Source organism: Zootoca vivipara, chromosome 11, assembly GCF_963506605.1.
Source record: "Zootoca vivipara chromosome 11, rZooViv1.1, whole genome shotgun sequence".
Lineage (NCBI taxonomy): Eukaryota > Metazoa > Chordata > Lepidosauria > Squamata > Lacertidae > Zootoca > Zootoca vivipara.
Genome location: NC_083286.1, coordinates 33122051 through 33135209, shown reverse-complemented (window position 1 = coordinate 33135209; position 13159 = coordinate 33122051). Strand labels below are relative to the sequence as shown.

General features: G+C 42.7%; 1 protein-coding gene across 2 annotated transcripts in view; it reads left to right on the top strand.

Moving 5' to 3' along the window:
* RASGRF2 (Ras protein specific guanine nucleotide releasing factor 2) overlaps positions 1-11472 on the top strand; it is a 92074-nt gene extending 80602 nt beyond the window's left edge. Inside the window, exons 21-27 of one of the 2 annotated variants that reach the window (XM_035099765.2) lie at positions 1230-1333; positions 2224-2308; positions 2785-2982; positions 3291-3370; positions 4729-4846; positions 6072-6140; positions 8857-11472. In XM_035099765.2, the coding sequence (XP_034955656.2) occupies positions 1230-1333; positions 2224-2308; positions 2785-2982; positions 3291-3370; positions 4729-4846; positions 6072-6140; positions 8857-8949 (747 nt within the window). In that variant the 3' untranslated portion in view covers positions 8950-11472. Of the gene's footprint in view, positions 1-1229; positions 1334-2223; positions 2309-2784; positions 2983-3290; positions 3371-4728; positions 4847-6071; positions 6141-8856 lie in introns of those variants that run through there. The other variant, XM_035099768.2, reaches the window with a different exon arrangement.
* The last annotated feature ends 1687 nt before the right edge of the window (positions 11473-13159 follow it).

Below are 13159 nucleotides of genomic sequence, written 5' to 3'. Positions count from 1 at the left end.
CTATTTGCAAGTACAAACAAGAATATATTAGAAAAACGAGGATGTGCTGCCACAAACCACAGAAATATTATTTACATGAGGGAAGCATGAAATGAATTTGAATTTGAACCACAGAATAGCTTGGGGAAACAGATAGCTTTGCAGTTATAGTACTTGCTAATCAAGGTGCAAATTGTTTGTTGCAATAGTGACAGCAAGCTTAATTCAGTGTTCAAAGCTTACTGGTTTTGGATACTAAATTTATCCGCCCACATTATGCACCCATGCTTTAAGTGGGCTTTGCTCTAAGTCCCTTTCACCTTACTCTTTGTGCATCCGAATATTTTAGTCTTTGTTAATGCACCAGTGCTATGAAGGTACATTAAAGAATCAAAATGACACAGCTCCATCACGAATGGCTTGTTCATATGGTTTACATTTTGAATAAGAAAACGTATTAATGGATAACCAGTGTAGGGAAAGAGAAAGAGAAATGTTAAGGGTTCTCCAAGAAGAGTTTCATTTACAAGAACCATGGGCCCTCTTTGCCCAGATGGATGACATAGAAAGGGAGAGGGACCTCCTCCTCAATCACTATGCCTCTTTTGATATCATTGGCAGTAGTATTCTCCTGGCCCAACTCTGTGGGCATGGGTATTGGGGCAGCATTTTTCTGTAGTTACATTGCATGTCAAGGCCCCCAAGCCACCCCAAAGAGAAAAAAAACACAAGGACACAGAATTTTAGGTTAATGTTAATGGGCAAAATTTAGGCCACAACTTTATTGGTTACAGAATGTGAGCAGTATTGGCTTAGGCACTGGCATCAACAGACTATATCGAACCCCTGCCCGCCCGTAAGTTCCAAATGTTCTTGAAGTGTGGGAGAACTTAATTTTTGCTGAATTGCACCTGAAGTTTCTATTCCTCTTCCATAGTAGAGACCTCTGTTCTGTTTGTTCTGTTAGTACAGGCATCCCCAAACTTCGGCCCTCCAGATGTTTTGGACTACAATTCCCATCATCCCTGACCACTGGTCCTCTTAGCTAGGGATCGTGGGAGTTGTAGGCCAAAACATGTGGAGGGCCGCAGTTTGGGAATGCCTGTGTTAGTACCTTTCCTCTTACTCAGGTTGTTTCCATAAATGAAGAACTGGGCAGTGAAATTGATACTGCCATCAGTTACCTAATGGGGCATGAAACAAACTAGAAGGATTGAAATAGCTGTTTTTGTGTGCTTCCTTGTTTACAGTTAGAGTGTCCAAAACCAGAGTGCTTTGAAACTTTATCGGCTATGGAACTCGCTGAACAAATCACTCTCTTAGATCACATTGTTTTCAGGAGCATACCCTATGAGTAAGTGGCTTTCTGATCATTATTATCAAGTGAAAATATTTTGTAAGTGAAGTTACAAACTGATTCACATTAGTGACAGGCCTATAAAAAGAATTTGAATGCAAAGCAGATAGTGCTGCTTAAAAACTATCATAGCATAATAAATGGACTATGAAAGACTTTAATCAAAGTGTTAATTAGCAGGCACATGTCTACTGCACTTCTTTGTGAGCAGAATGCAGTTCACTTCCTGAACAGACTTACACACGCTAGTTCCAAATAACATCTGACATTAATATTCCCTCGCTAACTGCTAGTTCAGGAATTCTGTAGGCTTGAGACCAAGACCAGTGAATATTGAGCATATCAAATGCATACCGTTTCAGCTTCCTAAATTAGTCATCTCCTTTTAACCAACGGATGGTGCTTTAAAATGAATAAGGGCTTTTAAAAATCCTATACATCTCTGGTTATTTAGCAGTGTTGGATAAAAATTGTATATATGACAAACAATATGACTCACACCTTTTTCCATGTGTATATTTATTGAATGTTGTAACCCACCCTGGGACCTTGGGTGAAGGGTAATAAATTAAAATAACACCACGGTCAACAGCAACAACTTTGGGGCTGCCACAGAGAATGCCTCCCCTTGATCACCCCCTCCCCCAAAAATAACTTCTGAGGGATTGGAACTACCAAGAAAGCCCCCTGTGCTGATCTTAACACTTGAGAGGGTCTGGGGGGGGGAATTGGTACAACACACTGAGGTCCTTGGAGGAAGCATAAGATATAATTCATTTAAAAAATAATTTTAAGTTAATAATATAAATAAATACAATTAATAATATTCTGGTCTGCCATTTCTATGACAGTTTCTTCTTTTGTTCTCTTCTTTCTGATTTTTCCAGAGAGTTCCTTGGACAGGGTTGGATGAAACTGGATAAAAATGAAAGAACACCTTATATAATGAAAACCAGCCAACACTTTAATGATGTAAGTTGATGCAAATGCTTTCCCTTCCAGACCCTTCATGACTGACTACAGAAAAAACCACCAGAGCATTCCATTTTCCTAAACTGCTAGCCAGCAATTGCACAGTAGCAGTTGACTGAAATCTGCAAGCACTAGCAGAAGGAATTAAACTATGCCTTTGTTTAATAAAAACAAAATACCAATCTTGTTTCACATTGCTTAGTTTATTGATTTCTGCTTAGATTACACCCCCTTAGCTCTTCCCATTGATTCACAATTGAGAGCCCACTGCCAAGGGCAACTTGCTGTATGGTGAAGATTCTTCTGCCTTTGCCATCTTCCTTAATTCACTTTTTCTTGTGCCATTGTCATTTATGCAATATATGCTTTCTTAGTGTTAAATGCTAAAAAAAACACAACCATCATTGTGATTCCATTTATACTGTTAATAGCATGCTGTAAATAGAAATATTCTAAGAACCACTTCTTTGACCTAGATGAGCAACCTTGTGGCTTCCCAAATTATGAATTATGCTGACATTGGTTCACGTGCTAATGCAATTGAGAAATGGGTAGCAGTTGCAGACATCTGCCGATGTTTGCACAACTATAATGGTGTGCTTGAAATCACATCAGCCTTGAACAGAAGTGCAATCTACAGACTGAAGAAAACCTGGGCTAAGGTTTCTAAACAGGTGAGTAATCACAAAATGTGTTATCTGTGTAATGGGTATTGTTACTAGAAATATTATAAGTAAATGGTTTGCAGTGGTTCAGAATGATGTAACCACATCACTAGAAAATCAATACTTTAACTATCAAGAACAGGACCAACCTCATCATGGGGCCACAGGGAGCATTACATTATCGTAATCCAGCATTAGAACCCCAAAGTGTTTGTCTTGCATTTGAACTCAAGTTTCAGCAGAATTTTCTTAACCTGAGTAGTATCATATTCCATTTTGCTATAAGGAGTGAATCTTCTAATTTGTTTTCTTTGTAGGCTAAAGCCCTTATGGATAAACTTCAGAAGACTGTATCATCTGAGGGAAGATTTAAGAATCTCAGAGAAACACTCAAGAAGTATGTTTCAAATTATTACATTTTGCTGTGAATGGTGGATAGTTATTAAGATAATGCTTCAACTAGCTTATCTTCTATGGGAGTAATGCTAAACAATTATGAAATTGTCTTTTTAATACAGGCTTCATGGAATTCAATTCCAATGTTTTGTTGAACATACTCCAAAGTCATTATCATGCATAGATTTTTACAGTATCTCTGGGTAGTGGCAGAACATATAAACCTATTACTCTGTATATAATGTGCCCTAATAGAATTGTAGAAACTTTTCCAATAAATGTATTGCCACATTAATTTTAAAAAAACTGCTGGGAATATCCAACAACTGGGATAGCCAACCTTCATATGTTGTTGGACCACAACTCTCATCCTCCCTCATTGGTCATGCTGGCTAGAGCTGATGGGAGATTCTTAGTAAGTTGAACTGAGAGTAGACCCATTGAAATAAATAGACCTAATTTACTTATAGTCATTTCAATGGGTCTATTCTGAGCAAGACTAACGATAATCAGCAGAGTTCACAACAGACTGACAGCACAGTCCTATAACATTTCAATTCAGAAGTAAGTCCCACAGTGTTGAATGGGGCTTACTCCAAGGTGGAAAGTATGTATGTATACTTTACAGTCTCATTTCACTACTGCATGTTCAGTTTTATTATCTTCCTGAGTGATGCACACTTTCACCAAGGAGTATTACCTGTTCATATCTCAAGATCCAGAAACACTTTCTTTGCAGGTTTTGAAGACACAGTTGCACTTTTCTTCTGGCATTCACTTACTGCTTCTTTGCAATTTATGTAAGGTTTAAGAAAATATGTCAGATATGGAATGCATGAGAGTAAGTATAGCTCAGTTATAATTGCTTACATGAATTCAGGCTCAATGAGCTCGAAGGCGTCTTAAGACTATAGTCCCATGCATACATGTCAGGAGGGTGAAATCCTAGTAGGCACAATGGACTGTGATTCCAGATTGGGCTGTATGCAGGGCCGGCCCTACGGCCAGGCTGGGTGGTGCAGGGCGCCACGGCGCCAGCCCGCCAGGGGGGCGCATCGCAGCTGCACCCGCCCACCGCTTTTTCGCGCAGCAGCGCCCTCTGCAGTAGCGCTGCACGCTGAGCCTGCCCGTCGTGCAGCAGTGCCCTTGGCAGCCATGCTGCGCCTGCCCGCCTGCCCATCTCGCTGGGAAACGGGGCGGGGGGCGCCGGAGGGATCCGTCGCACCACGGCACCAGGGGTGCTTAAGACGGCCCTGGCTGTATGTAATTCAAAAGACTCAGGAGTTTATAGTGAAGAAAAGGTTAAAATGACCCATGTACAAGACATAAGAGTAAAACCTAACATTTCTTGTCATGCAGTTGTAATCCCCCTTCAGTGCCATATCTTGGGATGTACTTGACAGACCTGGCATTTATTGAAGAAGGAACACCCAACTTTACTGAAGAAGGCCTTGTAAATTTTTCCAAAATGCGAATGGTAATTCTTCTCTCTACACTTTTGTTTCAGTTTACCATGACTTACTATTGACCATATATTGATTGTCAAGCTGTATTATAGGTAGAAATGAGAACAAAATTGTTTATTTATGTATGCAGTGTGAATGTTCTATCACCACCTGCTGGTGAATTTTGGAGTGTCCATAATCCAGTTTATACGTACTGTATGTATACACATTTTCCCATTTGTACAAGAGTAAGTTGATGATGAACAGCTGAGTCAGCTGTTTTGCGTTCAATGAAATATATAATGTACAGAACCTAGAACTATACTTCCTTAACCAGCATTAGTCGCCTATGAGGAGCATGTGTGTGTTTTCTGGGAAGCAGAACTGCGCAGAAGGGAATAATCAAGTGATATATATGCATTTTATGAAATAAGTATTTATTTGTCATGCAAAAATAGCATGCTTTGAGAAGGTAGTTTTCAGGAGATAATTAAGCTGCAATAGATGCATTTACAGTTGATTCATGAATGAAATATTAGGTGGATTTGTGTAAATGAGGGAAAGGGCAACAACAAAACAACAACAACAATTTATTATTTATACCCTGCCCATCTGGCTGGGTTTCCTCAGCCACTCTGGGCGGCTCCAACAGAAGAAAATAATCGATTAAAGATTAAAAGCTTCTCTAAACAATATGGCCCAAGTGAGGTTGAAATTGTAATTCAGAAGAAGATACATGTAAAAGTCTCCTGAAATGCCATTTGTTGCAGGATAGAATATTTTAAATTCTAGTGAAGTCATGTGGCTTGGACCCAAAGTTGCTCCTCCATTCATAACTTCCCCTCCACATAACCCCCCCCTCCACATACTATTCCGAAGATTCTGTCAAGCACTAGGAGTAGGGTTTTTTTTAATAGCATGCAGGGGGCTGCAGAGGAAAAAAGGAGGCAAGAAAAAACCCATTACAGTGGTACCTCTGGTTACAAACTTAATTCGTTCCGGAGGTCCGTTCTTAACCTGAGGTACCACTTTAGCTAATGGGGCCTCCTGCTGCCGTCGCATGATTTCTGTTCTCATCCTGAGGTAAAGTTCTTAACCCGAGGTACTACTTCCAGGTTAGCGGAGTCTGTAACATGAGGTACCACTGTACATGGTAATAAACCCTGTTCATTCATGGAAGGAAAGTTAGGATCCAAGCCAATATGTATGAAAGTAAACAAGGGACTCTTTATATATATATATTTGTTTCTTTAATAGATATCACATATTATCAGGGAGATACGACAGTTCCAACAGACTTCCTATCGCATAGAATACCAACAAAAGGTATTGTACTTTCATCTGTCCTAAGTTTCTGTGGTGCTCTAAGTGTACAACCACATTTTTCATTTAGTGGAAAAGGAGATGTTTGTGTCTCGTCGTTAAATCTAAAATACTGGCTAGATCATTTGTTTTCCTTGAACAGCACAAATCATGTCCTCCCTAAAAGAGGGCACATGTTGCGGTGGGACCTGGAGACCGACCTCCTGTGTTGTGGGTGGGTAAGATTGGTCAGCCACAACACCCGATTGGTAGGTCCCTCAATGTTGGGTTCATTCTGGCCAATGGGGCACAGTCTAAACAGATCGAGGGACCTATATATGCCCATGCACGTGACTCAGAGCTTCCTCTTTTGGTCAGTGCATCGGAACACCCGCCCACCTCTCCCTAATTTTAGGGCTTGACCTTGCTCTGCCGTCGTGTGTTGTCTGTCGTTGGGACAGGGGCACAGCAGGAATTTCAGCCACTTGGCTGATTGGCTGGTGCCATTTGGGTTTCGCCTGCTGTGCAGCAAATCATCACAACTTGTAAGGTTGCGGATAGGCACTGGTTCAGGTGATAGGGATGGGAGAACGCTCTCACCATCCCTATGTGAAGGGTATTCCGTTAAAGGAATCCAGGGACTCAAATGGTTTGTTCAACCCTGTGAGGGGGTTGTGCCCGTGCCTGAGTCCAGGGTTGACATCTGGGTGGCGGACATAGCCTGTTCCCGGCTTTCCTCCTATCCAGGTGTTCACCCTTGGCTGACCTATGCTGGTGCCCTGGGTCAGCGCTACCTGCAAGGGTGCAGGGAGCTATTTGAACCAGAGCCTATGCAACCAGTCACTTTCTGTAATCAAAGTTGTGGCCTAAATTCTGCCAAAAATCTAACTAAAATTTGAGTCAAGTGTGAATTTATTTAGGGGGGAGGTCTCTGGGTCTGAACACGCAATATTTACAGGGACAGCAAGATAGCCCTAAGTTTATAATTGTGGAATTCCACAGACAATGCAATTTATTGGAGACTCGGCATTTCTTACTTTACTAGACTTAAATTGGTGAAATAATGTAGATTAGGGGTGGGAGGAAGATTGTTTGGGATCAGTGGTGCCTCGCTAGACGAAATTAATTCGTTCCACGGGTCAATTCGTGAAACGAAATTTTCGTCTAGCGAGTCCCGGTTTTCCATAGGAATGCATTGAAACTTAATCAATGCGTTCCTGTGGGCTCCGGGGGACTGGCGGCAGGGAAGACAGGCAGGCAGGCGCTTGCTCTCTTGCCTGCCTGCCTTCCCCACCGCCTGTCACACGAAGATCAGCAGGCGCTGCTTGCGGGGCTTGTCAACCCCGGCAAACAGCGCCCGCCGATCTTCGGCTCTGTCCCCCAATGCGCTATGGCTCAGGGAAGCAGGCAGGGAGACGGCAACAGCCCACAGCTTCCCGGGCTGTTGCCATCTCCCTGCCTGCTTCCCCAAGCTGAAGCGCCCGGGCAAGCCCGACACAGCGGGGATCGTAGGGGCTTCTCAAGCCCCTACGATCCCCACTGTGTGTCGGACGGGATGTGGGGGGAACGCAGGAAAAATCCTGTGTTTCCCCCGCATCCCGCCTGTCACACAGCGGGTATCGTAGGGCGCTTGAGAAGCCCCTACGATCCCCGTTGTGTGTCGGACGGGATGTGGGGGGAACGCAGGATTTTTCCTACATTCCCCCCCATCCCTCCTGTCACACAGTGGGGATCGTAGGGGCCTGCCTCCCCCCACATGGAGCGCGGCTTCGGAGGTGTCCGAAACCGTGCTCCATGCTGGCTGTGCGCGGCAAGACGCGGTGGCGGGAAAATGTTCCCCCGCCGCCGCTTGCCTGCCTCCCCCGGCACTGAACGCAACTTCAGAGACCTCCAAAGTTGCGTTCAGTGCCGGCGGAACACAAAGGGGAACCAGCTGCAGCAGGGAAAGAAGGCAAAGGGAGATCAGCTGAGAGGCGGTGACAGCTGTCATCGTCTCTCAGCTGAGCTTCCTTTGCCTTCTTCCTTTGCTACAGCTGGTTCCCCTTTCGCTAGATGAATGCCCTGATTTTCTGATCGGATGTTTTTATGGCCACGCTTCGCAGGACGAAGCGGTGGCCATAGAAAATCTCGTCGTATAGCGAGGCAACCTCCGATCAGAAAATCCTTTCGTTAAGTGGAATTTTCGTCTAGCAGGGCATTCGTCTAGCGAGGCACCACTGTACTTGGGTATATTTGTGCATAGCTGTCAACCCTCCCGTTTTTCACCGGAAATCCCCTTATTTCAATCCGTTTCCCGGATTGTAGATATCCCGTAAATATCCCGGATTTCAAAGCAGCTCCTCTCCCTCCCTGCTGGCCAGGGAGGCTCCACTCGGCACCCCACCCGCGAGCGAGCGAGTAAAATGCCTCGCTCGGCGGCTAGCTGCTCGCTTACTTGCCAAGTGCTGCTGGAAATCGCGCAGAACCGATTTCCGGTGCCCAGACATGCGGACACGGGCAGCCCGGCACCGGAAGTCGCTTCTGCACATATCTGGACATGCGCAGAACCGATTTCCGGTGCAGCGCCACTGGGTAAGGCTGCTGGTCCCTTATTTTCCAATCCGTAAGTTGACAGCTATGAATTTATGTTATAAACCGCTTTGAGATTTGTTCTTTAAAATATAAAGGGGTATAGAAATGAATTTAATAATAATACAGGCAATCCTCGTTTTGTGCGGGGGTTCCTTTTCCTTTCTTCTAGGTCACTCAGTACTTACTTGACAAGAGTCTCATCATAGATGAAGATACTTTGTATGAACTATCCCTAAAAATAGAACCTAGGCTGCCTGCCTGAAAAAAACCAGTGCTTTCCTTCAGCCTACAGAGAACTTTAGAGTAATGGGGAAATTATGCATGATGTGCCCCCCTACAGAATGCAAGGGGGAAAAGCTGGAAGAAATTCAAATTCCCTTTTCGATTAAGGGACTCAGAGCCTCACAGAGATTCCTTTTTGGGCACAGAGAAGCAGTTGCTGGAAGTAAAAGACCAAACGCCAGAGATGTTGATTAAACAGCTGTTGTTTTGCAAACGTGACAGTTTAGTGAAACAGAGACCTAATGAAGAGAAAGGAAATGGCTGTAATAACCACTCTGAATGAGGGAATAATGGGGCAAAGTTAAGTATGGATAACACATTCCATTAGACTTCAATGAATGAGGAAATACAAGTGTAAAGCGAGAGGCTTTGCCTACCCTTATTTGGACACAATGCAGGAGCCACAAAGAGCATGCAAGGAACTACGCATTTTGATCCAGTTTGCAATTCATCGTGTCCATTGTAAAGTAGTATTTTAATCCGCAGATGATAATATCTAAGAGCATCATCAACTGCATTTGTTATTTAAACCATTCATTTTAATTGAAAGTATCTCATTCGTCAATAAATCCTGGTAACTCCTTTCCCCAAAAGGCTGGGGAGTAGAGATGCAGCTTATTAAAAGCTACCTTAATATTGTACATACATTTTTCCTTCTCTAGAAGTATGATTAGTTAATCTAGGGTACAAATGGATACACTACCTTACAATGTTGTCAGACATAACACACTTAGGTGGGATTCTTAAATTTGATATTTGAGTTCCATGGCAAAGACTGGCCCTATAGAACAGGAATGGGGAACTGATCAATTGTCATGCTGGCGGAGATTGTTATCGTAGGAACTGCAGTCTAGCAGCATCCGTAGGGCCACCAAACTCCCACCCCCTACTATAGTAGAGTAATTGCTTTGCTCTTGGTTTTGGCAGAGCTATTTCTATAACTTTTGTTTTAAAATATGTTTCCCAATACTGAGCATGCCATGTGTGCTCCTGTGCATATATGCACAGCACTTTACATTTGTGGGCTTCCTCCATCAACTTTGGAGAGCAGTTCCACTGCTATCACTAAGCTTTTCTCCCCACCCTCCTTCCATTAGTACCAAAGCCCTATCTCCAATCAGGAATAGGTCAACCAAAGTAATCATAATGACTGAATCGTATGGCTCTGAACTTCTGTTAGTCCCATGTACTTTAGAACCGGTTCTAAAGGTTTAGATCAGGCATCCCCAAACTGCGGCCCTCCAGGTGTTTTGGCCTACAACTCCCATGATCCCTAGCTAACAAGACCAGTGGTCGGGGAAGATGGGAATTGTAGTCCAAAACATCTGGAGGGCCCCAGTTTGGGGGTGCCTGGTTTAGATGTTGGCAGTGTCAGACAGATCACACCCATGCATTGCTGCTACATGCCATTGCACTGTGATGTGCATTTAAACACCGCTGAGCCTCACATAATGGTTGCACGGATCTCCTTGCACACACTAGAACTCAATGAAGTCTTTGCAGCCTTGATCATATAGGAATTACTGATTTTTTTGCACTTAACAACATTGCTAAGAAAGGTTGATCTATATAAATTACACTCTGGCACCAGTAATTCTGGGGGGGGGGCAGGAGGAGTAGAAACATTATTATTAAATTAGAATTATTTTTTTAAAAAGCAGTAATTCGTCCACTCATTGGATAAATGAAAACATACTTTGTTCCCTTTTAAAATACTGCAAAGGATTCCACCTCCACTACCCCCCCTTCCCATATGCCATCCTTAAGAACCAAAACTTATGGGACACAATCTAGGGAAAATCAAGCAACTTTAGGTCATATTGAATTCAACAGGAAGAATGTACTTTTAATACTTATCAAATCAGTGTGATTTCTGGCTTGTGACCCCCTTAGTACTAGCTTTCCCCTCCTATGTATTCCCTGATTAAGTCATTTTATTTAAAATGCTTGTGATACTTCCTTTGGTTCTTTAATAAGATGTAGCCTCCTTTTTGTAGTTGCATGGAAAGTGAACACAAACACATCATTAAAAGCAGAATGCAGATACTAGCACTGTTGAATAACTAGGCTGGAAAAGTGCCCTTACTTTTCCAATGACTTAACAGCCAGTTGACAAAATAGGGCTAAATATCATTATTTACCTCCCTTAAACCCTCTCAGGGAGACAAGTGTTTTAAAAAAGATTGCCATCTAAGGCATATTTGAACTGATCTTTACCAGACTAAGCTGCTAAATGCTAACAATAGAAAATGGATCTGCCTAGCTTCTGTTTTGTTTGCGCATTTTTTCATCTTTATTTGCACTTTAATATATATTGTCGGCCCAGAGAAGAGCTGAACAATAAATTCCACTTATGTCTAACTGCAAATACTATTAGCATGTATTAAGTATCCGTGCAGTAATAAGTTTCTACCTGCTAGAGGCCTGGGTTTTACTATTATTAATAAACGCACGACTGGATGTCAAAGAAGTCTTGGGAAATTCTCAGAAAGTTTTTTTTAAAAAAAACAAAAAATAAGTAAAATTCCTAAGGCATGTTTTAAGTACAATGAATGTGGTAAACTTTAACTTGGGAAATTCTATTTATAGATGTGTATTTATTGCTTGTCCTTTCATTAGTGATCCAACAGGAAAAGCAGACAGCATCTTGATGCATGATAAACAGAAGCATGGGTTATTTGGACAAAACACTTATTTTACTGCATATTTTCAAAATATTTTTCAATCCATATGGCAGTTATTTAAGAAAGGTGCTCACATCTCAAAAGGAGGTACCTTTTTACTTGTCTGTGGGACCCCCCCTATTCTTTCTGTTCCACTCACCTACCCACCACAGAACCTATACAATGTAATACCTATAGTTCTTTATGGGCATTATCTGTGATGTACAGGGGTTGATCATTTATAACTTCATTTTCTTGTATTTCATTTTGCAATATCAGCTTTGTACTTGGGGAGGAGCCTTTGCATATCCTGGTGTGTAAGTGCAGCAGAAAGTGCATTTCTGTGTCTTTATCCTATTTATTTTACTCCTGTTATTAAAATATAAGTTAACCCTGTAGCTGTGGGGACCTTGTTGTCTATGTTTAACCTCTTTTAGTTTCACAGTTTCAAGCAAAGCTGAATTGATCACTGTCGCCCTAATCAGATGAATGAAATTAATGTGTGAAAATGGGCTTCTATGCACATTTCTGCCTTGACACAAATGCAAGTTAACTGCCAAGTCTTGCACCATCTCGCAGAAGAGCACTTTCATTGCAAGTGTTCTGAAGTAGTGAAGGAGGCAATTAGACTGAATTTCAGCACTCCTTTGGCTATCCAAACCAGCCTGTAATTTCTGTGGGACATGGCATGGGGATGGTATCCACAATATACAAAATACTACTCCTACAAACCCACTCATCTCAATAAAAAATAAATGGGAGAATTATATAGGTTACAAAATAAACCCTACTGGATGGACTGAACTGTGGTCCAAACCACCCTTTAAATCCATCTCAGCCAAAAGAAGGGAACTCACTTTGAAGTTAATCTATAGATGGTACCTAACACAGGTGGCGCTGTGGGTTAAACCACAGAGCCGAGGGCTTGCTGATCAGAAGGTTGGCGGTTCAAATCCCCGCAACGGGGTGAGCTCCCGTTGCTCGGTCCCAGCTCCTGCCAACCTAGCAGTTCGAAAGCACGTCAAAGTGCAAGTAGATAAATAGGAACCGCTACAGCGGGAAGGTAAACAGCGTTTCCGTGTGCTGCTCTGGTTTAGCAGAAGCGGTTTTGTCATGCTGACCACATGACCTAGAAGCTGTACGCCGGCTCCCTCGGCCAATAATGCGAGATGAGCGCGCAACCCCAGAGTCGATCACGACTGGACCTAATGGTCTGGGGTCCCTTTACCTTTAACACCATGGAAGCAAGTGCTGATACACCCAGGAATCCCACCAAAATGCTGGTGAGGTTGGCACTCTATAGACACATATCTCCACGTGTGGTGGGATTGCCCCAAAATGCAATCCTTTTGGACATTAGTTATTTTGCATATTTCTTGCAGGACTAAACAGAAACTAGAAGTCACTCCAGAACTGGCCTTACTGAATATCTTCCAAGACAATAATGCACAGTCACACTACAAAGAACTCATAAGTCATCTACTCTCAGTAACCAGGAGCATCATAACTAGACACTGGAGGGACCTG